General features: G+C 54.0%; 1 protein-coding gene across 1 annotated transcript in view; it reads left to right on the top strand.

Moving 5' to 3' along the window:
* The window catches only part of VSTM4 (V-set and transmembrane domain containing 4), an 87,730-nt gene that overhangs the window by 39,426 nt on the left and 25,175 nt on the right, over positions 1 to 23,129 (top strand). Inside the window, exons 5-7 of the mRNA XM_051837553.2 lie at positions 9,279 to 9,312; positions 21,541 to 21,647; positions 22,846 to 22,907. Of these exons, the coding sequence (XP_051693513.2) occupies positions 9,279 to 9,312; positions 21,541 to 21,647; positions 22,846 to 22,907 (203 nt within the window). The remainder of the gene's footprint in view (positions 1 to 9,278; positions 9,313 to 21,540; positions 21,648 to 22,845; positions 22,908 to 23,129) is intronic.

Raw genomic sequence — 23,129 nt, 5'->3', positions numbered from 1 at the left:
CCCCGCTGGCGTGGGCCCTGCTCACTCAGCTGTTGAACGGTTTGCCCAAGCACCTGCTATGGCTCTGGCACCTCGCTGGCTGCACCCCTCTCCAACACGGTCTTGTGATCCGGGGTGACCACAGCCCCTGTGTCTGATGTGATGGAGGGCGCAGCTGAGGAACTCCATACAAGTCCCAAGACAGGCAGGCGTGGTGGGAGGGAAAGCGGGGAGGCTCAGCTTCTGTTCTAGAAAAATCTCAGCCACGCCGGAAGCTGACCTTGCCACGGCAACTTTCCTCTTTCCATTCCACTGCGGCTGTGGCTGAAATTCTTCCCAGACAGCTCTGCCCAGCTCTCGCAGCTCCGGGCAGCTTGGCTTTGGGTTGCTGTAGACTCAGGCTGGGCTCCGGTATCCCTGGTGGGGCAGCTCCTGCAACACGTGATGCTGGGAGCCAGGCACCTGCAGCCATGCCATGGAGACCAGCGCCAGAGGACTGCGTGTGGGGTGGGCCTGTGAGTCCCCCTCAGCCAGAGCCGCACTGTCCACACCTTTAGGACTGGCCCGCTCACCTGGCCCCTGCTCAGCCCCGGAACGTCTGGGCCAGGCCTGAGAGCCTGGGTCTCCAAGGAGCTCCCGGCGACACCACTGCCTCCGCTGGGAGGTCACCCTTGCAGTGACATGGCCTTAGAGCCATTCTTCCCAACTCTGCCTCACCGGTGGCGTAGAGTTTGTAAGGATAGACAGAACTGCTGTATTTTGAAGTGAGTCCGTGGGTAAGATTTATACATAAGATAAGCCACTTGTACCCACCAAATCAATCTAGCACTTTAACAATTACAGGAGAGATCAAATGCAAGTGATTTATAGGAACATGTTGAGTGTGTGGTATGTGTGTGGTGTGTGTGTGCGTGTGTGCATAATGTTTCTGGTGTGTGGTTGTGTGTGTGGTATGTGTGGGTGTGAGTATGGTGTGTGTGTGCGTGTGTGCATAAGCATGTGTGGTGTGTATTGTGTGTGGTGTGTACGCGTGTGCGTGTGCCTGTGTGGTATGAGTGTGTGCAGTGTGTGTGTGCATGTGTGAGTGTGTGGTGTGTGTATGGTATGTGTATATGATGTGTGTGCACACATGTATGATGTGCGTGGTGTGTTATGTGTATGTGTGCATGTGTGGTGTGTGTGTGTGCATGCGTGCGCGTGTGTGTGCATGGTGTGTGGTGTATGTGGGTGTGTTTGCATGTGTGTGAAGCATCAAGTGCATGGGACTAGGTCAAGTGCAGACTCAGGCGGTTATGCCTAAAACCCAGGAGTGTCGCTGCTGTGCGGCTGGGGACAGTAAAACTCCAACTGCTGGTGAGGCTTCAGATAGAAACGCCCACTCCTGCCCTGGTCTTAGACCCTTGAGCAGCAGTGTTAAAAGGAGCAAGAGCAAACCTTACGTCTATATAGCAGGTGGACGTAGCCTTCCGCGAACAGCGTATCATCTGCTCTACCTGGCTTCCAGGGGACCCTTCACATTCCTGGGAGATAAATCTTTATTTGCGGACTCGACTGTCCATCGCTGGGCATCCCCATTGGATGTCCCATGCCTGCCACAGACCGGCTGTGGTCCCCAGGCCACGGGATAATCAGAAACGTCCCCTGAGGATTCCCAGCTGCCCCAGCGGTGGGACCATCCCCGCGGAAGAGCCCCGCCTTTGAGCTGGCTAACCCCCGACACGCTTTGTCTGCTGAGCTGGAGGACGCAAGCCTGGGCCAGGCCGAGCAGAGGGACGCTGGGCCTGCGTGTGCCTGCTGCTGTCCCCACACTCTCTCTGGGTGTGGGTCATTTCACAGAGCCACCGTGTGCTGGTGGAGGAAGCACAGCCTGCCTCAGTGCTGTGCACGCCCATCCCGACGGGAACCAAGCCCTGCCACACTGCAGCAGGGGTGGGGGTGAGGGGTGTGCCCCGTCTCCTTTACTGCGTGCAGGACAGCAGCCTGGGGCTCCGATCGGCGCCGTCCAGAATCAGGCCGGGAAGCTTCCCGTCGCCAGTGAGGTCTGGGTTGCAGCCCTCTGCCCGCTGACACAGTGCAGTAACAGAGATGTTGTCCCGGACGAAGGAGGAGCTGATAAAGACAAGGGGACTTCAAAGCACTCGAAGACAAACATCGGATTAAAAGATCACTTGGGTGCAGGAAAATTGAACCCTGTGCATGGTTTCATCGTCATCTGCATTTCTCTTTAGTTCTTTAAGACTCCCATTTGGCCTAGTTTTCAGCTGGTCAAAGACCTGTTTCCGGGTTCTGAAGCTATGACTCAGCACAGGTGCCTTTCTTGTCTTTATGTGGGCTCTCTTCCAGATAGGGGGGAGGGAGAGGGAGAGGGAGAAAGAGGGAGGAAGGGAGGGAGGGAAGGAGAGAGAGAGAAGGATAGAGGGAGAGGGAAAGAGAGGGAGAGGGAGAGAGGGAGAGAGAGGGAGAGGGAAGGAGAGGGAGAGAGGGAGGGAGAGGGAGAGAGGGAAAGAGAGACGGGGGGGGGGAGGGAGGGAGGGAAAGGGGGGGAAGGGGAGGGGGAGGGAAAGAGAGAGAGAGGGAGAGGGAGCGATCATTTGCTAATCCCCAGATGATCCAGGTGTCTATGTCTGCATGACAGATCACCCCAGAAGGAGTGGCTGTCAGCATTTCTTTGCTCAAGATCCCGCAGTCTGGGCTGGGCTGGGCTGGATGGTCTTTTGGGGTCATCCAGGTGGCTTCTGTCCCACTGGGGTTGCCAGGAACTGAGGATCCAGGGTGGTGCCACTCTCAGCCTTGGAGATGGACTGGACAGCAGGGACAGTGACATCCCTTTCTCTCCCTGTGGGCCACCAACAGCATAGCCAGGCCTCGCTCCTTGGTGGCTCCACGGCTAGACATTGGCATAGGGTCGTTCCTACATCCTACTGGCTAAGGCGCATTGGGAATCTGTGGTCACACTCCCAGAGAGCTTCCTTGTCGTGTTTCCCCACTGCCAGGCCCAGTGGGGAGCCAGAGAGGTCCCCAGATTGAAGAGTGAGGGGCACAGCCTGAGCACCTCAGGTGGCTGGGATAAGTCAAGCTTTTGTGTCCCAAGCCACTCGTGTCCAAATCACCCAGAAATTGCACCGCCAAAAGCCGACCACCCTGGGGTGGGCCTTTGGTACATCAGTTAGCTTCTGCTGGGGCCCCCAGCATCCCACGTTAGAGAGCTGGGCTTGTGCTCCTGTTCCCCTCCCAGTTCCAGCTCCCTGCTAATGTGCACCCTGGGAGGCAGCAGGTGACACTGGCTCAAGTACTTGGGTCCTTGACACTCACACGGGACACCTGAGTGGGGTTCCTGGCTCCTGGCCCAGCCCCAGTGGCTTGCAGGCATTTGGGGGAGTGAACCAAATGATGAGCAGTTTCTCTCCCCCTCCCCTCTTCCGCCTCTCAAATTAAATAATGAATATATAAATATATAAATACTGACACTCTTGTGACTCATATTCTTGCATTCAACATGCTACACTATAACAAACTTATGTCATCTTGATTAAAACCAGCAATGCAAATAAAGCGCTGAGAGCAGTGCATGGTGGGAAGAGGGCAGAGCCTTCCATGGGACCTCGCCTCCCCCACAACCCGGGATGGTTTCTAGTTTTCCTGTGCAGATGTGTGCCTGTTGGGCCTCTCGCATCCTGGACACATGTTGGGGAACTGGCCCTGCCCTGCCCTGCCGCTCACCCTCGCCGCACAGTGGGGCTGAGCCCAGTGCCTGCTGTCCAGCGGCATAGCACATCTGTCTGGAAAGCAGAGATCAGAGGAGCAGCCTTGCTCCTCGAGATGCACAGAGCCCATCTGGGAAGCCAGCCAGCCGCAGGCCACTCTCGTTACCAGGGTTCCTGCGGTTCCGTGTTTGCACGAGCTGGAGTTAATTGCACCCATGTGTGGCTGGATGGGCTCAACGTGGTCTCTGTGTCCCTGTTCTGTGCCGGGACCAGCAGTGCCTGGAACCCTGTCCCAGGCTCTCATAGCCCTGAGTCACCCTGGAAACACCCACGGTTGGTGGCTCAGGGCTGAGCACAGCGCTGTCCTAGGGGTTCCTCAATCAGTGGTTTCGACAGCCTTGGCTCCAGCACTCCTCCCCCGCCCCCAGCCTCTGTATCTGAGCTTTGAAATGACAGTTTGTTCAAAAAGTATATTTATTTATAGTTATTTGAAAGGCAGAGTGACAGACAGAGCCTTTCCGTCCTCTGATTCACTCCCCCCAATGTGGACAATAGCCAGATGTGAGTCCTGCCTAAAACAGGAGCCAGGACTCCATCTGAGTCTTCACATGGGGGTGGCAGGGGCCAAATACTGGGGGCATCATCTGTGTTGTGGTGGTGCAGCGGGGTAAGCCACCGCCCATGATGCCAGCATCCCATACAGGAGCTGGTTCGAGTCCTGGCTGCTCCACTTCAGATCCAGCTTTTTGCTAACATGGCTGGGAAAGCAGCAGAAGGTGCTCTCTATGTCTGGGACCCTGCCACCCACGTGGGAGACACTAATGAGGCCCAGCCTCAGCCATGGCAACCCTTTGGGGGGGAGTGAACCAGCAGATGGAAGACCTCTCTCTCTCCCTTCCTCTCTCTCTGTAACTCTGTCTTTCAAATAAACAAACAAACAAACAAATAAATAAATCTTGTTTTAAAAGATTTTAAGAGAGATACCCGCCATCCCTTTTCTTGCATTAAGGCTTGGACATGTGGCACGAGTTGACACTTCCAGCACCTGGTTTTGTGGACTCGTCACATTTCAAGAGCTTGGGGTGACCAGGAGCTCTCCAGACCGTGTGGGACAAACCATGACTTCAGAAGAACACCTGCATGTGCTGGGGCTCTTTGTTGAGTGAATGAGGCCGCCAAGTGGCTCTCTGTGCCAAAACAGACCTTGGTTCCTTGTTCAGCCTCCCACCTGGGCACCGTGAGGAGTGGATCCCGCCTGGTAACTGCCCTGGCCTGGAGAGGTTGTCCAGGCTGGACTGCTTCCTCGGACCTGGCGTGGGGGAGCACAGGGCTGTGTTTTTAGGAAGGGGCTGGCAGGGGAGGGGTGCAGGGCCTCTGTCCCTGCAGGGGCCACAGGAGGCAGGAGAGCAGTGACTCGTCCGCTCTGCAAATGCTTCAGGGTGCGCTCTGCAGGAAGCACGAAGGCCCAGTGCCGGCGCGGCCGCCGTCCTCACCAGGAGGGCAGCCGGCTTAGCAAATTGAGCTGCAGCATCCCCAGGTCCTACCAGGAAGCCGTGCAAGGTATGGGGTTCAGAGAGGTGCAGGGGAGTGGGGTGGGCGGGGTGGCAGCAAGGTCGGTCACTCCTTGGGGTCCTGACACAGCCCCAGTGCCTGATGGGTTAAGGGGCATAGATGCTGCCACCCCAAATCACCCGACTCCGTGAGGCGGTGGTGGCCAGGCAGGTCCAGGAGGGACAGACACAGCGGGCCGGGGGCTGGGAGCAGCCCAGAGCCTGCTGAAAAGGAGAAAGCATTGGGGTGGCAGGGAGTGGCCCAGGGCTGGAGCTTCCCACCAGGGGAGGTGAGGAAGGTGGCCCTTCCTTTGAGTGTCCTTGAAGTTCTGAAGTCCTTAAGATGTTCTGTGGCAGACCTGGATGCCGTGGTTCCGTCCCTATGCAGATGGCTGCCTTGCAGGGAAACCCACGCCCGCAGGCCAAGGGTGCTGGTGCAGGCGGGGCTGGCTCCGCCCATCACCCTTCTCCGCTTCCTTCTCCCCCTGCACGCCCACACTGCCCAGGGGTTTGTCACGGTGGCCTCCCCCGTTAACTGCAGGTTCCCGGATGCGTGCTTGTGGTCTTGGCATCTGGGCAGCCCGAGCTAAGTGGGGTGCGGAGGATGCTGTCTGTGCACATCAGCCAGGCTCCTGGAATCCACGATGATTCCAGTCCTGGGGGCCGTCTCTCTTCACTACTGGGGAGAACGCACGCATCAGGCTGAGACATCAGGATGTCTGTGAGTGCGGGCAGCCACTGCTTCCTCTGTACCCAGCACTGCCTGTCCTCACCCGGCCTTCTTAGCCTCTCTGCTGCACTGCCCTGGGCGCCCCTGGCATCCCTCCTGTCCATTCGATTTCTGCTCCCCTCCCTGCCCCGGGCTGCACTTTTCCTAAGCACAGGTCAGCTCTTGCCATTGTCTTGGGTCCATGCCAGCTCTGCCTTGCGAGCCTCAGTTTCCCCATCTGCAGGGACCCTGACTCCAATGTTGCTGCGAGTGGTGCCAGGTCACTGCCAGAGAGCCCTGGGGTCCCCAGCGTGGCTGCTCTTCAGGATGAGGTGCTACGGTTGCCATAGCGAGGCAGCATAACAACAGACTCCAAGTGCAAGATCAAGGTGCCTGCAGGGCTGGTTTCTCTCTCTCTCTCTCTCTCTTTTTTTTTTTTTTTTGACAGGCAGAGTGGACAGTGAGAGAGACAGAGAGACAGAGAGAAAGGTCTTCCTTTTGCCGTTGGTTCACCCTCCAGTGGCCGCCGCGGCCGGCGCACCGCGCTGATCCGAAGGCAGGAGCCAGGTGCTTCTCCTGGTCTCCCATGGGGTGCAGGGCCCAAGCACTTGGGCCATCCTCCACTGCCTTCCCGGGCCACAGCAGAGAGCTGGCCTGGAAGAGGGGCAACCGGGACAGAATCTGGTGCCTCGACCGGGACTAGAACGCGGTGTGCTGGCGCCGCAAGGCAGAGGATTAGCCTAGTGAGCCGCGGTGCCGGCTTAGGGCTGGTTTCTCTTAAGGATTCTCTCCTCCCTATGTCCCCACCACAGTCGCCCCTCTGTGTGTCTGTGTCCTGATCTCCTGTTCTTACAAGAACACCGTTCACGCTGGATTAGGGCCGCCCACATGGCCTCCTATTACCTCTTTAAAGGCGCTTTATCCCAATACAGCCACATCCTGAGGCGCTGGGGGCTGGGGGCTGGACACGGGAATTTGGGAGAGGACACAGTTCGTGAAGCAGGAGTGGTGACGAGGTCATTGTGGAGATAGGAGTGCCGTGTTCTGCAGGTCCTCAAACATCTGGGCCCACACACCTCTAAAGTCAAAACTGCATTGTTGACTGTTTACGGGTTGGCAACTAAACTTTTCCAATCCAAATGTCAGTTGTTGCAAAGGATGTAGTTTCCGGAGTATTATACTTTGAGATCTTACAATGAAATGGTAACGCCAGTCTGCCTTTTACCTCTAAGGGTCTTGGACTTAATTACTGTGCCCAGTGGTTTAAAGATTTCATGAGTGGGGCTGGTGCTGTGGTGCAGTGGGTTAAGCTGCGGTCTACAAGGCCAGTGTCCCATATGGGAGCCCTGATTTGAGCCCCAGCCACTTTGCTTTTGATTTGGCTTCCCGCTGGTGTATCTGGGAAAGCAGTGGAAGATGGCCTGGGTGCTTTGGCCACTGCCACCCACGGGGGAGGCCTGGATGGAGTTGTGGGCTCCCAGCTTTGGCTTGGACCAGGCCCAGCTCTCGCAGCCATTTGGAAAGTGAACCAGAGGATGGAAGATCTCTCTCCTCTCTCTCTCTCCTCTCTCTCTCTCTCTGTCACTTTGCATTTCAAATAAATGAAGAAATAGATCTTTAAAAAAATAAAGACTTGTAAGAGACAAAATCAAAGACCTACAAACAAACTTTAGCTGTTAGAAATCTTATATTGGTCCCTTTTCTCTTTGAACTTTTATCTTTAATTCACATTTATCACACTTTAATATATTTTGAAAGTACGTTATTGATTATTCTATTACACTCATCTGTAAAATAACAAATACATAGAAATTTAAATTAATAACTTTTTCATTACCGTATTCCATGAATCTCTAGGTGTTAAAATATTTTTTTGAGATTGAGTTATCAATATTGCACAATTAGTGCTATTTTGAAAATTAGTATAAAATTAATCAAAATGAAATCATGATATCAATGCAGATAAATAATTAATCGTCGTGAGTACAGTGTTATTGACATGCTCTTCCCTTGAAATGGATTTTTGTTTTTACTTCAGGTACCTTGGTATGAATTGGCTTGGGGAGAGAATTCACCATCCATTCTATTCCTGTTTTGTTAATAGATGTCAGCCCCGAAGTACCTCCTTCCGTATAGAAAATGAAGTTTTCATATGCTGGTCTGGTCTGAAACCTGCTTCTGAGTTATATGGCAAAGGCACGTAGGGATCCATGGTCAGAAATGGTTTCCACTTGCTCCGCTAGCCAGGATGGGTTACGTCCTTACCCAGTCCTCATTTAATGTGAAATGCAGGAGGTCTGGGCTGTGCAGCCATGGGTCATTCCCCTTCTCGCCCCAACAGCAGTGACCCACCCATGTCACTTCCTGTTTGATGTCGCAGCGGCACTCCCCTGCCCCGCCCCCGCCATGGCTGCGTCTCCATAGTGCAAAGCAGAGTGAGAGGTGTGCCTCGATTTTGTGAATGGAAAAGGGTGATGTGAATAGTGGGAGGGGAAGGAAGACAGCCACAGCCATGGGCACGTTCAAGAGAATGGAATCTGGGGAAAGAACACACGGAGCAAGAGGACCTAGAACCATTGCTAGGTTCTGAATTGATGCGTTGGAGCAGGCGGAGGAGAGAGGGTGAGAGACTGGGGTCCCACAATCTGCTGTTGAGGGTGCAATGCCAGTGACCCAAGTACCTCCAGCTGGGCCCTATGTCTTAAAGATCCACAGCACCCCCTCCCCAATAGCCCACCTGGGAATCTCGCCTTTACACACAGAACTCTGGGAGACACCCCAACTCACACCCAAACCATAGCATCCTTCTTCCTGCAGAACGAGGTCTTGCTCTAAGACTCTGTCCCCAAGGCCCTCTCTCGGGTCTGGGAATAGCTTTAACCAGAAAATGCAAACCCATTTTACAGTGAGCAGCCTCTAAGAGGAGACGGGTTGTTGTCATCTGATCTTCAGAGGGTTTTCTTGTAAACTAAAACCAAGCTCCTGGTCAGGGAAGCGAGCGATTGCAGGACCCTACACAGCAGAACCCAGCGTAACTTGCCTCGGATCAAAATGAGTATCTTGGGCTTTGGAACGGGGAAGCCTGGAGTTTACGGCTTTCTGCCTGCCTGGATTCAGGGAGGAAGCAGTAGCAGGTCCCGGGGGTGTCTGAGTGGTGGCTGTCCTGGCCTCCCTCCCCCAGTCAGAAAGAGAACCGCGATGCAGGCCCTGAGAATTGGGAGAACAGCACCAGCACCCACCCTCACGCGGGTCCTTGCATTTCTTGGTAAACTCCTGCAGAATCTTGGATCTCAAGTAGCATCGATTAACCATCTTCTATTCTCTTTCTTTTTGCAGTGAGACATTATTTGGTGAAATGCCCTCAGAACAGGTAGGAACGTTTTCTTCCTTCATTATTTTCTTCTGAGATTACGAAGAAATTGAGTAAATTCATGTTTTCACCTAAGGGCTGCATACTCGGCCACGCTTCAGCCTTAAAAATGTGTGTTCTGCATGCATTTGCAGAGCTAACAGAGGAACATGCTACAGCGTGGCTGACCCTCAAGAATGCACTAAGTGGACGAAGCCAGGGGTAAAAGACATTATTGTAGTATACGCCTGCATTGTTATGAAATGCCAAGGGAAGGGAAATTGGCAGACTTGAGAGGAGACCAATATTTGCTTAGGCCTGATGGAGGAAGTGGGGATTGCATGGGCCACGGGCCGGAGGCAAGGTTTTGAGGATGATAGACATTTCTAAACTTGGAGTGACGGTCGCACGACTTTGTAGACATACCGAGAACTATTGAATCATCCATGTATGATGGGTGCATTCTGTGCTGTCACTCGGGCCTCAGTGGCGCTCCTGAGCGCTCCCATGTCCTCGTAAGGTCCCGGGCACTTGGGCGTTTTGGCCTTGGGGGCAGGTGATGCTGGGGTGATGACTGGGCCCCCACTTTCTTCCTTCCTAAGCCTTCTGTGACAATTCCCACATGCTGAGCTGGTGCTGGAGGTACAACAAGGACTGGCAGCGGGCACCAGTGTTTGGCGTCCTGGCACCTGGCCTACCTGAGGCTTAGGGGATGACCTGTTCAAATAGTGCTGCCCCTGCTTCTCACCAGCTATGCGGGGTGCTGTCAGTGAGGGTGGCGAGGTGCCCGCGTTGCAGCTCTTCCCAGGGGCAGGCTCCCATTGAGCAACCCATAGATTTGCATCTGAGAACCCTGCCTGCTGGGGCGAGGCTTCAACCCCCCCTGAAGCCAGGCAGTGAGCACTGTGCCAGCTTTGCTCCAGGTCCTGCTGTCCTGCTGTCAGCCTGCCCTGTGTGCCTGGGCCTCTGGGGTCTCGAGCTATAATCCGGACAGTGTCCTTCTCCTCTGTCCTCTGGCCACTTCCCTTGGCAGGAAGCACAGGGCCAGGCAAAAGGCCAGGGACAGAAACCCTGGGGCAGGGGAGGGACCCTCGGCAGGCGGCCACGTGCTGGCGCTGAGGCTACAGTCACTGAGACAGGGCAGGGTCTGGAAGCTCCAGGGGACTGTGACCCGCTAAGAGAAGTTCAAGCAGAAGGCACACCAAGCTCATCTCTACTGTGTGTCATCCCGAACGTCGGATGTTCTGTCTTCTGGAAGGGGTGGCCGTGACCCTCAGGGCTGGGAGACTGCTTCCGTTCCCATGGCTGATTGTTCTGGGGGCGCAGATGTCCCTGGGCAGGGAGCAAGGCCCCCGAATGTCTGCAAGATTTGAAACGTGCCCACCCCAGGCAGCACAGCCCTGGGTGGGGCTCAGCTGGCTACGTGTGAGACTGCTCCCCTAGGTCCTAGAAAATCAGATTTAAAATGAAATCCCACCCAACGCATGGAGCTGTGACACTGTCTCAGTAGATCCAGGAGCAGGGCGAGTTGACCAGAGGAAAGATGGTGGGGGCGGGGCATGCATGGGAAAGGCAGGCCCCAGGCAGTCCATCTCCTGGCTGTGAGACCACACAGCACTCGCACAGGGGAGAAGTTAGAGTGGACGCGCTCTGATCGTGCCCTTAGCAGCGGCAGCTGCTGCACTTGGCCGTGCTGTCTATTTCCTGGTGCTCACACTTGCTCACAAACAAAGCATCACAAAGACTCTATGTTGGGATAATCACAGGCGCGGTTTATGCTGTGGTGTGTGAGCTTGGTGTTAGCATCATCAGGTCTTTTCAGAACATTTAAAAAGGTACCTTGCCGATGAGTGTGCGGGATGGAATGACTAAGTGATTTGTTCAGGATCTCAGAGCGAAGGCACGGATGCGGCTTCAAAGGCATCCTCCAGCTGTATGCCGCCAGCTCAGAGCTGCGACTGCTGGCTTCGTTTTTATAAAATCCACCAGCAGCAGTGTTTGAAACACTCACTGCTTGCACGAAAGCCGAGCTCTGGGGCCGGACTACATGGCTTCAAATCCAGGCTCTAGCACTGACGGCTGTGTGTCCTTGGCCAGTTTTTTCAACCTCTGCAAATTGAAACAGTACTAGACTGCACATGGCCTTGTTGGGGAGATCAGTGAGTTAGTCGGTGCGGAGTGTGCCCTGCAAGAAGTGAGCTCCACGCGCAAGTTTCTACTGTTATTCTGCCAGGACTCATACGCTCACTCTTCTCTACTGGACAGTTGTGCAGGCCGTAGAGCAAGGGTGAAATAACACACGGCCCATGGCCTTGGGGTCCCTGTCTAGTGGAGACCCAGAGAAGTCCAACCGTGGCCGCTCCCAAGCTGTGGATGCCTACACAGCTGGCGTTGGCTCCCCTAACACTCCCCTAATGCCAAGACAGGGCACTGTGGGTAGGAAGGGAAGCTCCTTGGAGGTGATGGGTGAAGGAGCAGTCAGGATTCCAGGGCTGGGGGGTGGGCAGGGGATGGGCGGAGGTGGAGGGGACATGGCAGATTGGGTGAAAGGCCTGGGGGTTGGAGGAACTTGGTCCGTGGGGTGAGAGGCCCTGCAGGTCCAGCAGGAGGGCCAGACAGGGCCTGAGCCACACCAAGGGTGGCACTCATTCTACTAATAGCAGCAGCCAGCCTTCAGTTTATTAACGGTCACATCCTGAGCGCAGGGCTAAGCGTGGAATGCAACCCGTTGTCTTCAGCTCAACTGGTGGGAACGCTGCCTTGCCAAGCTCCCAAATCATCAAGGATTCAGAGAGGAGACTCCATACTAATAATGATGACGAGAGTCACCCGACAGGTGACACTCACTAAGCACTTATCACGTGCCAGACACAATTCTGCCTGCTTGGCCTGTGGCACTCACTCAATGGGAGGAGTCATTTCAGGAGAGTCACTGAGAGGGGTGGCACCACCCATCCATCCTGCAAGTGAAGTTAAGCGGCCCCTGGCGTGTGGTGTCATTATTGCTTTGTGTCTTGTAGCTGCAGGCGGTGCCCTGGAGCAGGTGCGAAAAGCTTAGTGTGGGATGCTGGGAAATTTGCCCTGTTTACCTAAGTCCTTGGCCTTTGTCAGTGGCCTTTGACCTTGGAGGAGGAAGACTGCCTGTTACTGTTACTATTCTTTATCAGAATTTTAAAGTGACAGTGACTTGCCACCTTGGGTATAGAGAACAACATTCTTCCTTATGGATGCTGGTTCGAAGGTTGTGGGGTGACAAGAGTACCGAGTGGCTTGGAGAGGAGTTGATGGAATGTCCTCCTTGTCACACGGAGATGTGCAGGCAGGGAGAAAGACAGGACACGGATGTGGCTGGGTGTGGACTGGGTCGACCAAAGTGACACAGTTGAATGACTATGGAACAAGAAGGGCAGGGAAGGGCCTGGAAGGGTTCCAGGGGACCAGAGCCAGCCCGGCTTCCTAGTGCCAGCTGCTGAGGGCTTTTTCTGGACCGGTCTGACAAAAGCCTTTGCCGTCCTCTGCTGCCCCAGTTCAGGGCACAATGAAAGTCTTTGGGGCAGGCAGCAGGTGGCTTGGAGAGCCGGGAGTGGAGGAAGAACAGCTTCTATTCCCACGGGAGTGCGTGCACAGACATCAGGGCTGTGTCAGCCACAGGTGCAGGCACCAGGGCTGCCCAGGACCACAGGAAACACCTGGTGTCCAGTGCGTTGGTTTGATGCACAGTCAGCCTTAGCCAGCGTGTCCCAGGAAGAGGCTGCCGTCGCAACAGCCGAGGGGCGTTAGGGGAAGGGCGAGGCTGGCCCTGAGTGTGGTTCGACCCCAATTTAGTTATGAAGCAGTATTTTGTGGCAGGCTGCAGGGGCCTAGTTGTGATGACAATGGTGTTCCTAGGTGGAATCAGCTCTGTGTAGGTGTCGCTGCTTTCTGCCTCCTTCTGCTTCCACATGCTGCCGGCTCTGAAGTGGAGACGCAGAACTCCCACGCTGGCCAGCACGGCACTCTGTCCGGGCTGTGTCCCGGAACATGCTCCCCCTCATCTGCCCGCTGTCGGGCCAGGATGGGCCACAGCTCCAGGCCCCAAGACCCCAGCATTTGGGGTGGTTCCCCCCCTGCTCACACCAGGGCAGGGGTTGGAGCAGCTGTGCAGGGGAATGTCCCTGTCACTTTCCAGGGCCTTCTCTGTAGGCAGTTGGCTTGCTCTCACAGCAGCCATTGTGAATCTAGCTAGGTTCACCTCCTTCCTGTCCCAGTTTTCTTTTTTCTCTGTTTATTCCATTGGGCCCAGAGTCCTGGCTTCAAGGCCAAGGAGGCAGGCTGACCTGGATCCGGACCCAGGTCTCTATCCAGCCAGTGACCTTGGGGAGGACCTTGACCTCTGGGAGGTCTTCGTTTCTTCTCTGGGGAGGGCAGAGGTGATTGGCACCCATTGCTTCCCACAGAGCCTTGCACAAGACACACACAAACATAGCTGTTGCTGTTGATAACTTTGCTTTCTGCAAAGCACAGGTGCCAAGAATTTGTTCAGAGCTGTGCAAGATCCAGGTTGCTTGCTCGGCCCGGTGGCCTGGGGCGGCTGTCCTGGGTGCAGCCTCTGCACTGTGCTCACTGCTGCCTGGTCTGCCCACCCCGGTAGCTGTGGAATGACCTCCAGGGGAGGACATAGCCTACAAATGCGTGGACAGAACTGAAACACGGGGTACCACGAGATCCCCAAGTGGCAGCCTCAAACTCCATGAAATGTCCACATAGTATGCACCTGTTGCAGCCCACGCTCAGTTGTTATTTAGCCATCCTGTGCCCTAATTTGGTGTCTCATTGGAGCCTCATACTAGCCGTGTGAAATAGACAGCAAGAGTGGGTCTCCCACTCTGGAGGACAGAGGCCAAGCGGCCTGTCCAGGGTCCCTTCCGCGAGTCAGAGTGCAGGACTTCTTCCTTGTCCACTCACTCCGTTCAGCCGCGCTTCTGGGAGGCAGCCGGGCCGCAGCCTCGTAGCTCTCACAAGAGCCCAGCACGCGCCGCCTCCTGCCGCACCCTTGTTGGAGCCAGAAAAACAGCGCGGCTCGCCACAACTAGAGCTTGGCCCAGACCACACAGTTCTCTCATTCAGAGAGCGTTTCCGGGCCTTGCTTTCCATCTTTCCTGATTTGTCGGCACCAGCAGTACTCACTCTTGTGTCAGAGACAGAACGCAGCCCCAGAGCGCAGAGTGACTTCGCTCCTGAGTTAATCATAGGTGAGCTTTCTGAGCCTACTGTTCCTTCCAGCCCTGCTGGCTCTGTGGGAGAAGCAGGATTCAGTGGGGGAGGGGAGGCGTTGCCATCAAGTCACAGCGGTGACTCATTGTCTAATGAGGACTCATTGTTGAACCATGAATTAGGACTAAATTTAGTTGAGTGCAGTTTTGCTGTTATGCAGGGAAATGGTGATGACAGCGCGGATCTTTTCTGCTTAATGAAAGCCTTGACCTTGGTGGCAGAAGTTCATGTACATGATATTCCAAAAACATCTATTTTATATCAAAGAGCTAAAGAATTCAGTCCAAGACGGGAAAGTAGAAATGGGATTGGGGTCCGCAGTGAATGGGGTGCAGTCGGGGAGGCTGTCCAAGTTCAAGGGCGGCAGAAGGAAGGAAAATGTGGACAGATGGCCACAGAGCACTTAACGCGCTGCTTGGGGCACCCACATCCCCCGTCAGAGGACCCGGGTTTGATTCCCGGCTCCGCTCCTGACTCCCACTTCCTGTTCATGCGGACCCTGGGAGGCAGTGGCGCTGGCTCAAGTACCTGGATTTCTGCCACCTCCTACCTGGGAGACTTGGATGGAGCTCCTGGTTCCTGGCTTCAGCCCCAGGCCAGGGTCATTGCAAGCATTTGGGGGTGTGAACTTGTGGACGGGAACTTTCTCTCTCTTTCTCTCTCTCTCTCTCTTTCTCTCTCTCTCTGCCTCACAAATAAATAAGACAAATAAAGTAACCAAGAAAACTAAAACATGATAAAAAAAAAAAGATTGCAGTAAAAACAAAGCAAAATTGTGCATTTAACAAAAAGCCAGAATTCAAAGGGAACTGGAAGCAGTGTTCGCAGCAAGTATGTCAGAATGCTGTAAAAGGCGCACGTGGGTCTCTGAGATTAACTTCCGGTCCTAAATAAGGGATAGCGGATGACGTCATCAGCGAAGAAGCTCACGAGACAGACACAGGGCCTGCTGGCCCTCGGCAGCGACCTGAGAAATGCTAGTGGAAAGGTGATCGCGTTTGTTTTTGTGGTTCTTAACCAGACTGCTTTGTAAACCTGTGAGCGTGGTGTTGAAGAGGTGATGTCAGAGCGATGGCTTGTTCATTGGTTGGAGGGCTGCGCAGTAGTAGCAGCCATCCTGACAGTAGGAATTAAATTGCCTTCAAATGAGCTCTCCTCTGTGACGCGATCACCCCAGCTCCAAGAATCCAGCGTTTAGCCTAGAGGGTAAGATGCCTGTGTCTCATAGTGGAGGACCTGAGTTCGAGCCCCGGCTCCTCTCCTGGCTCCAGCCCTAATGATGCAAACCCTGGCAGGTGGTAGTTACGGCTCAAGGAGTCCCTGCCAGCCATACGGGAGACCCAGACTGAGTTCTGGGAAAGCAGCAGAAGATGGCCCAAGTTCCTGGGCCCCACAACCCATGTAGGAGACCTGGAAGAAGCTCCTGGCTTCAGCCTGGCCCTGTCTTGGCCATTGTAGCCATTTGGGGAGTGAACCAGCAGATGGAAGATCTCAGTCTCTTTTTCTCTCTTTCTCTGTAACTCTGCCTTTCAGATAAATAAAATCCATATTTTTTTTAAGAGTGAAGCTCAGGGGAAACTCTGGACTTGGGGAGGTAATGATGTACCCCCTGGATGGAAATGTGGATTCCAGGGTAGGCTGTGCTTGTGAGGGGTTTGGGAAGTTTCTTCTATTTTAAAGGTTTTATTTATTTATTCGAGAGATAGAGTTACAGACATGGAGAGGGAGAGACAGAGAGAAAGGTCTTCCATCTGCTGGTTCACTCCCCAGCTGGTTGCAACGGCTAGAGCTGAGACGATCTAAAGCCAGGAGCCAGGAGTTTCTTCCAGGTCTCCCACGTGGGTGCTGAGGCCCAAAGCCTTGGGCCATCTTCTACTGCTTTCCCAGGCCACAGCAGAGAGCTGGATAGGAAGTGGAACAGCCGGGACTCAAACTGTTCCCAGTATGGGATGCCGGCACTGCAGGTGGAGACTTAACCTGCTGCATCACAGCTCCGGCCCCGGGAACTCTCTCTACTTCTGCTCGATTGTCCCGTGCCCCTAAAGCTGCTCTATAAAAAAAATGAAATCTATTAAAAAATAAGTAAGAGGATACAGTGTGGAAATGTTTGCTAGGTTTGTGTTTGGGCTGCAATAGGCTTATTTCCTCTCCTCGCCATGCCTGTAAGGACCGTTTTGAAACATGAAGCTGCTGTTACTTTATAACGAACAGAAAAACTACAACAAACAGTTCAAGAGTCTGGCAGCCGGCCCCATGTGGCCTGAGCGTTGCTAAGCCTCTCTCCTCTCCGTGGTCAGCGTTTTGTAAACTCAAATTCCTTTGGTGGTTAGTGAACTTGCACAGTTGGCCGTGTCCGCCAAACCTGGGACCGGCTAGAATTTCTGTTCCCAATAAAAATAAACTCTCTTTGGGGGATCTCGGTGGGAACTGGATTCTTGGAAATTTTCCCACAGGGTGTGATTCAGTCTTTATGGATGCATTTTTTAAATCCCCAAAACGATGATTAGAGTAGCCTACCTCTTATTAAATAGGTGTATGTATTTATTTGCATTTCATTGTAAGCATTTCCAGTAATGATTTTCCCTGTCCTATTTCTGCGTTTAGTTTCTCAGCAACCCTCCCCCCATTTTATAGGGAATCACTCTCTTGAATTCTTTTTTTAAGGTGTATTTATTTGAAAGGCACAATGACACACACACACACAGAGAAAGAGAGGGAGAGAGAAACAGAGAAAGAGAGGGAGAGAGAGACAGAGAAAGAGAGGGAGAGAGAGACAGAGAGAGAGATTGATTTTACCCATTGATTCAGTCCCTAACTCGCCTCAACTGCCAGGGTTGGCCCAGACCAAAGCTCAGAGCCTGGGACTCCATCCAGGTCTCCGGCACAAGTAGCAGGGACCCAAGTATTTGGAGCATATTTTTCTGCCTTCCCAGATGTGTTATCAGGGAGCTGGATCAGAAATGGAGCAGCCAGGACTTGACTCTTGCTCTGGTGTGAGAGTGCAGCAGCTTAACCCACTGTGCCGTAATACCAGTTCTTACTTAAAAATACTTTAAAAAGCACTTATTAATGTATTTGAAATGCAGAGAGAGAGAGATCTTCCACCCTCTGGTTCACCCTGGTTCACTCTTCAAATGGCCACAACGGCCAGAGCTGGGCCAGGCCAAAGCCAGGAGCCAGGAGCTCCACCCACATTCTCGTACATGGGTGGCAGAGCCCAAGGACAGAGGCCACCTTCGGCTGTTTTCTCAGCCACATTAACAGGGAGCTGGAATGGAAGCCGAGCAGTTGGAACTTAGCCAGCGCTCGGATGTAGGATGCTCACTGTGCCACTACACCAACCCCGATATTTTTAAGTTCTTATAAACATTTTCAGAGTTTCTTTAGGCATCTGCAAATAAATATTAATATTTGCTAATGCTCATACTAGATAATAATTCATCTTTCTTCATCAGGACATAGAATACTTCAAAAATTTGGGGAAAGTGGAATTAAAATATAATAAAACATAATATAAAAAATAAATTTATTTTTAAACCAAAGCAAGTGAAATCCAGGTATATATGAGGGACTTTCAAAAAGTTCATGTATATTATGAAAAAAAAACTATGCAACAATTTCAAAAGTTTTTTAGCATCCTGATAAGCTTATTTATTTATTTTTTTTTTACAGGCAGAGTGGACAGTGAGAGAGAGAGACAGGGAGAAAGGGCTTCCTTTTGCCGTTGGTTCACCCTTCAATGGCTGCCGTGGCCGGCAGCCATGGCTGGCAGGAGCCAGGTGCTTCTCCTGGTCTCCCATGGGGTGCAGGGCCCAAGTACTTGGGCCATCCTCCACTGCACTCCCAGGCCACAGCAGAGAGCTGGCCTGGAAGAGGGGCAACTGGGACAGAATCTGGTGCCTCAACCGGGACTAGAACCCGGTGTGCCGGCGCCGCAAGGCGGAGGATTAGCCTAGTGAGCCGCAGCGCCAGCCCCTGATAAGCTTATATTTTAATTCCGTTTTCCACGAACCTTTGTGGACAGCTTCTTCAGTCCTCTTTGCAGAGACAGACGATCCCATGTGTGGTTCACTGCAGTCCACTCAACCCGTTACTGCTGATGGACAGTGGGGTTGTCTGGATCAGTTCCTGTTACCAGTGGCAGGTCACTGCCCACTCACGCAAGGATCGCCACAGGAAGAATTTCCCAGCTGTGAAATCGCTGGGTCCCAGTGTTCAAGACCGTCATTTTCTTTTTTTTTTTTTTTTTTTTTTTTTTTTGGACAGGCAGAGTTAGGCAGTGAGAGAGAAACAGAGAGAAAGGTCTTCCTTTTTCCATTGGTTCACCCCCTAATGGCAGCTGCGGCCAGTGCGCTGCGGCCAGCACACTGCGCTGATCCGATGGCAGGAGCCAGGTGCTTCTCCTGGTCTCCCATGGGGTGCAGGGCCCAAGCACTTGGGCCATCCTCCACTGCACTCCCTGGCCACAGCAGAGAGCTGGCCTGGAAGAGGGGCAACCGGGACAGAATCCGGCGCCCTGACTGGGACTAGAACCTGGGGTGCCGGCGCCGCAGGTGGAGGATTAGCTGAGTGAGCCACGGTGCCGGCCCAAGACCATCATTTTTTTTTTTAAATTTATTTATTTACTTGAAAGGCAGAGTTACAGAGAGGCAGAGGCAGAGAGAGAGAGAGAGTTCTTCCATCCACTGGTTCACTCCTCAGAAGGCTGAAACAGCTGGAGCTGCACCGATCCAAATCCAGGAGCCAGGAGCTTCTTCTGGGTCTCCCACAAGGGTGCAGGAGCCCAAAGACTTGGGCCATCTTCCACTGCTTTCCCAGGCCATGGCAGAGAGCTGGATCTGAAGAGGAGCAGCCGGGACTCGAACTGGTGCCCATATGGGATGCCAGCACTGCAGGCGGCAGCCTTACCTACTGCACCACAGTGCCAGCTCCTCACTGTGTGTTTTTTTTTTTTTTTTTTTTTTTTTTTTGCAGAGAGCCATTCTAATTGAGGTCAGCTAATATCTCATTGTGTGTGGTTTTTTTTTTTTTTTTTTTTTTTTTTTTGTTTTTTTTTTTTTGACAGGCAGAGTGGACAGTGAGAGAGAGAGACAGAGAGAAAGGTCTTCCTTTACCGTTGGTTCACCCTCCAATGGCCGCCGCTGATCCGATGGCAGGAGCCAGGTGCTTCTCCTGGTCTCCCATGTGGGTGCAGGGCCCAAGGACTCGGGCCATCCTCCACTGCACTCCCGTGCCACAGCAGAGAGCTGGCCTGGAAGAGGGGCAACCGGGACAGAATCCAGTGCCCCGACCGGGACTAGAACCTGGTGTGCCGGCACCGCAAGGCGGAGGATTAACCTATTGAGCCGCGGCGCCGGCCTCCTCATTGTTATTTTTAAAAGTTGTATTTTTTAGTTCTTTGAGAAGGAGGAGAGCAAGAGAGACTGAAAGAGAGCGCCATCTGCTGGTTCACTCCCTCAATGCCCACAACAGCAGGGCAGGGCTAGGCTGATGACAGGGGCTGGGGGCACAATCCAGGTCTCCCACGTGGGTGGCAGGAACCCAGTGGCTTGAGCAGCACTGCTGCCTCGCAGGGTCTGTGTTAGCAGGAAGCTGGCATCAGGAGCTGGAGCCGGGTTTAGAACCCAGATCCCCAGTAAGGGAGGCGGGGCACCGTAACCAGCATGGTGGCCACCAAGCAGTGCCCTCCGCAAGGCTGCAGTGTTGACGGCTGCAGCCCGGTCGTTTTCCACCAGGAGAGGCTGGCCTGCATGCGGGCAGCACCTCTGAGCAGAGAGCGCTTAGAAGCGCCGTTTCTCCAGAAGGAGCTTTCCAAGCTTTTGCGTGCCTGTGGCGTGACAGCCGCCTGTTTACCAGCTTTGTTCATTTGATGCTTGGGCCACTCATGTTCTTAGAGGCTTCCAGAAGCCTCTCTTGGTAGCTGCACCTGCTTGGCTGGAACCAGTGCTTAGAGACGAGGTGTTCTGTAAGGGGCTTCGCCGTGGGCTGCCGGAGCCAGCAGGAAGCCTGGGACCGGGTTGATGGTTGTTCAAAGAGGTTTGTGGAGGGCCAAGAATAGGCTTAGCTCTCATGTTGGCAGTCACTTAGAACCTTAAGCCTTGACTTTCTTTTTGAAGATTGACTTATTTGAAAGGCAGACTTGAGAGAGAGAGAGAGAGAGAGAGAGAGAGAGAGAGAGAGAGATGCTAGCATTCCACAAATGGCTAGCACATCTGGCGTGGACCAGATCAAAACCAGGAGCCCGGATTTCCATCCATGTCTCCCACGTGGGTGGCAGGGGCCACGCCCTTGGGACCTCTTCTGCAGTTTTCCCAGGTGCATTAGCAGGGAGCTGGATGGGAAGCGGAGCAGCTGGTGCTGTCATGCCATCACAAGCGGCATTAGCCCACTGTACCACCCTAAGCCCTGACTTCCTTACCTGTGATACAAGGCTTATCATCTTGGTCACATCTCGCATTACCCTGGACAACACGGCAGAAGAACCTGATCCGGCAGCAGTTACACAGAGTCAGCTAGTTGGAGACACTCACAGCCCTCCCCGGGGCCCGTGCACAGAGTAAAAATCACAGCAGGCAAGGAAGCCCCAGCAATCTTGGGGGGGCCCGGGCACCTTCCAGGTGCTGCTCTCCAGGGTCCTTTCTCAGTTGCGTAGGAGGTGCTTTCTTGGAGGGGGAGGGCTTTGGGAAGATGGACAAAAACATGCACAAGGAATCTTGGTCTTAGGAGAGCTCAAGGAAAAGCTGCTGGTGGTGTCTCCAAGTACTCCATTGATAACGCCAACCAGCCAAGCATACACCATCAGCCCATGCACCCCTAAGCAATATGGAGAAGCATAGGGCAACCCCAGGCCAGCTACAAGACAGCCCTTCCTCCCACGGCTACCGGGAACACACACACACACACACACACACACACACACACGATGGGTCCGTTTCCCTTTTCTTTTTGCAACGACCAATCTACTTCGGGCCTCACCGGGAACTTTTTCTTCGGCAGCTCCGGGGAGACGGTCACCAGCGTGACCAGTCTGGCGCCACTGCAGCCCAAGAAGGACAAGAGGCGCAAGGAGAAGGTTGACGTTCCTCCCGCAGTCCCCGCCAAAGGTAGGAAGCTGGCTTGCAGGTTCCCGCTTGGGAGCCATCAAGACCGAGGCCGGGGTGGGCCTGGGGGGCGATGGGGCCGATGGAGCCCACGACAGCCTGGAGACCCCCAGCTGGTGCTGGGCCACCTTCCCCCCACCGCTCAGTCCCCAGGATGGCGTGGGGTTGGCGCCCATGGGCCCAGCATAGCTGTAGCAGGAGGGCGGGCCAGATTTCGCAGAGGATTTCACACTGTGTTTCCCCTTGCACTTAAAACCGCTCCATGCGTGGCGGGGGCGGGGGAGGGCTGTCGGTATCTCCGTGGTCCCATCAAGGGAAGGAGGACTCTGATGCCTCTGCAGATGGCAGCCAGGTAAGCAGTAGTGCTTTTTGGTGTGTGGCAGTAAGATGAGTTATTCTGGGATCCCAGTTCTGGGTTTGAGTGACAGGAGACCCTAGAGTTCCCAAAGCAGCTGGTCAATTTAGCAGATGTTTGTACCTCAACCAATTTGAAATGGATTTGGCAATACGAGGTGAACAATGTAGTCACATGTCTTGTCTCTCCACTGGGACATCACAGGGTGCCCCCTAGGGACCCATCGAGCCCTGGAGAGAAAGCTGGTGGTGATAGGGCTGACCATGCAAGGGAGGGCTGGCAGGCACAGCCGCCCTAGGGAAGGCAGGGAGAGGAGGCACCTGTTCTGGGCCAGACATCCCACTGCTAGATCATCTCGTCCATTCCGGAGCTGATTTGGCCCTATCCCCTGGAAGATGGAAGTACGCCTTAGAGAGTGCAGTGGGAGAGCCTGGATGTCCATGCCAAGTCCAAATCTCAAATCGTTCACAGACCAGCTACACGACACTGGGCGAGGGTGTCCTTCTCCGTGAAACCAGGACAGTGAGACCCTCCCTTGTAAACCATACAGCAGCCGTGGGGCTCGAAGGCCACTGCTGTCAGAGCCAGTGCCCTCCAGGGTGGCGACTCCTAGGGAAGGTCCCAGCCTCAGGCTGTGCCAAGTGCACCTGCTTCTCACCTGCACACTTGACCTCTTTGTAGAGCTGCTTTGTTGACCTTGCTGGGGGGGTTAGAAAGAGAGAGGGAGAGATGATGGCATGTCCAAAAGCTAGGGGCAGATCGCCCCCTCCTGGAGGCAGCTGGGCGTTCTTCCACGGGCCAGGAGTTTGCACCAAGCACCTGTGAACCCTTGACCTTCCTCCACAGCTCCGATGGCCACCACCTTCCACAAACCGAAGCTGCTAAAACCACAGAGGAAAGTCACGCTGGTGAGTACTGGGCTCTACGTGCTCGCTCGCTCTCTCTCTCTCTCTCTCTCACACACACACACACACACACACACACACACGGAGGCTCCAACTGGACCTCGAGGGACCCCAGCATGCAGAAAATGCCTGGTATCTTTGTGCCACCCAAAGGTGAGCAAAGGCGCTGTCTCTTCCTGGGTCGGGCTCTGAGTCTGCTTTTCTCCATGCTCGCTCCCCAGTTAC

This window comes from Oryctolagus cuniculus, chromosome 15 (genome assembly GCF_964237555.1).
Source record: "Oryctolagus cuniculus chromosome 15, mOryCun1.1, whole genome shotgun sequence".
NCBI classification, from domain to species: Eukaryota; Metazoa; Chordata; class Mammalia; order Lagomorpha; family Leporidae; genus Oryctolagus; species Oryctolagus cuniculus.
This window is presented reverse-complemented; position numbering and strand designations above follow the sequence as displayed.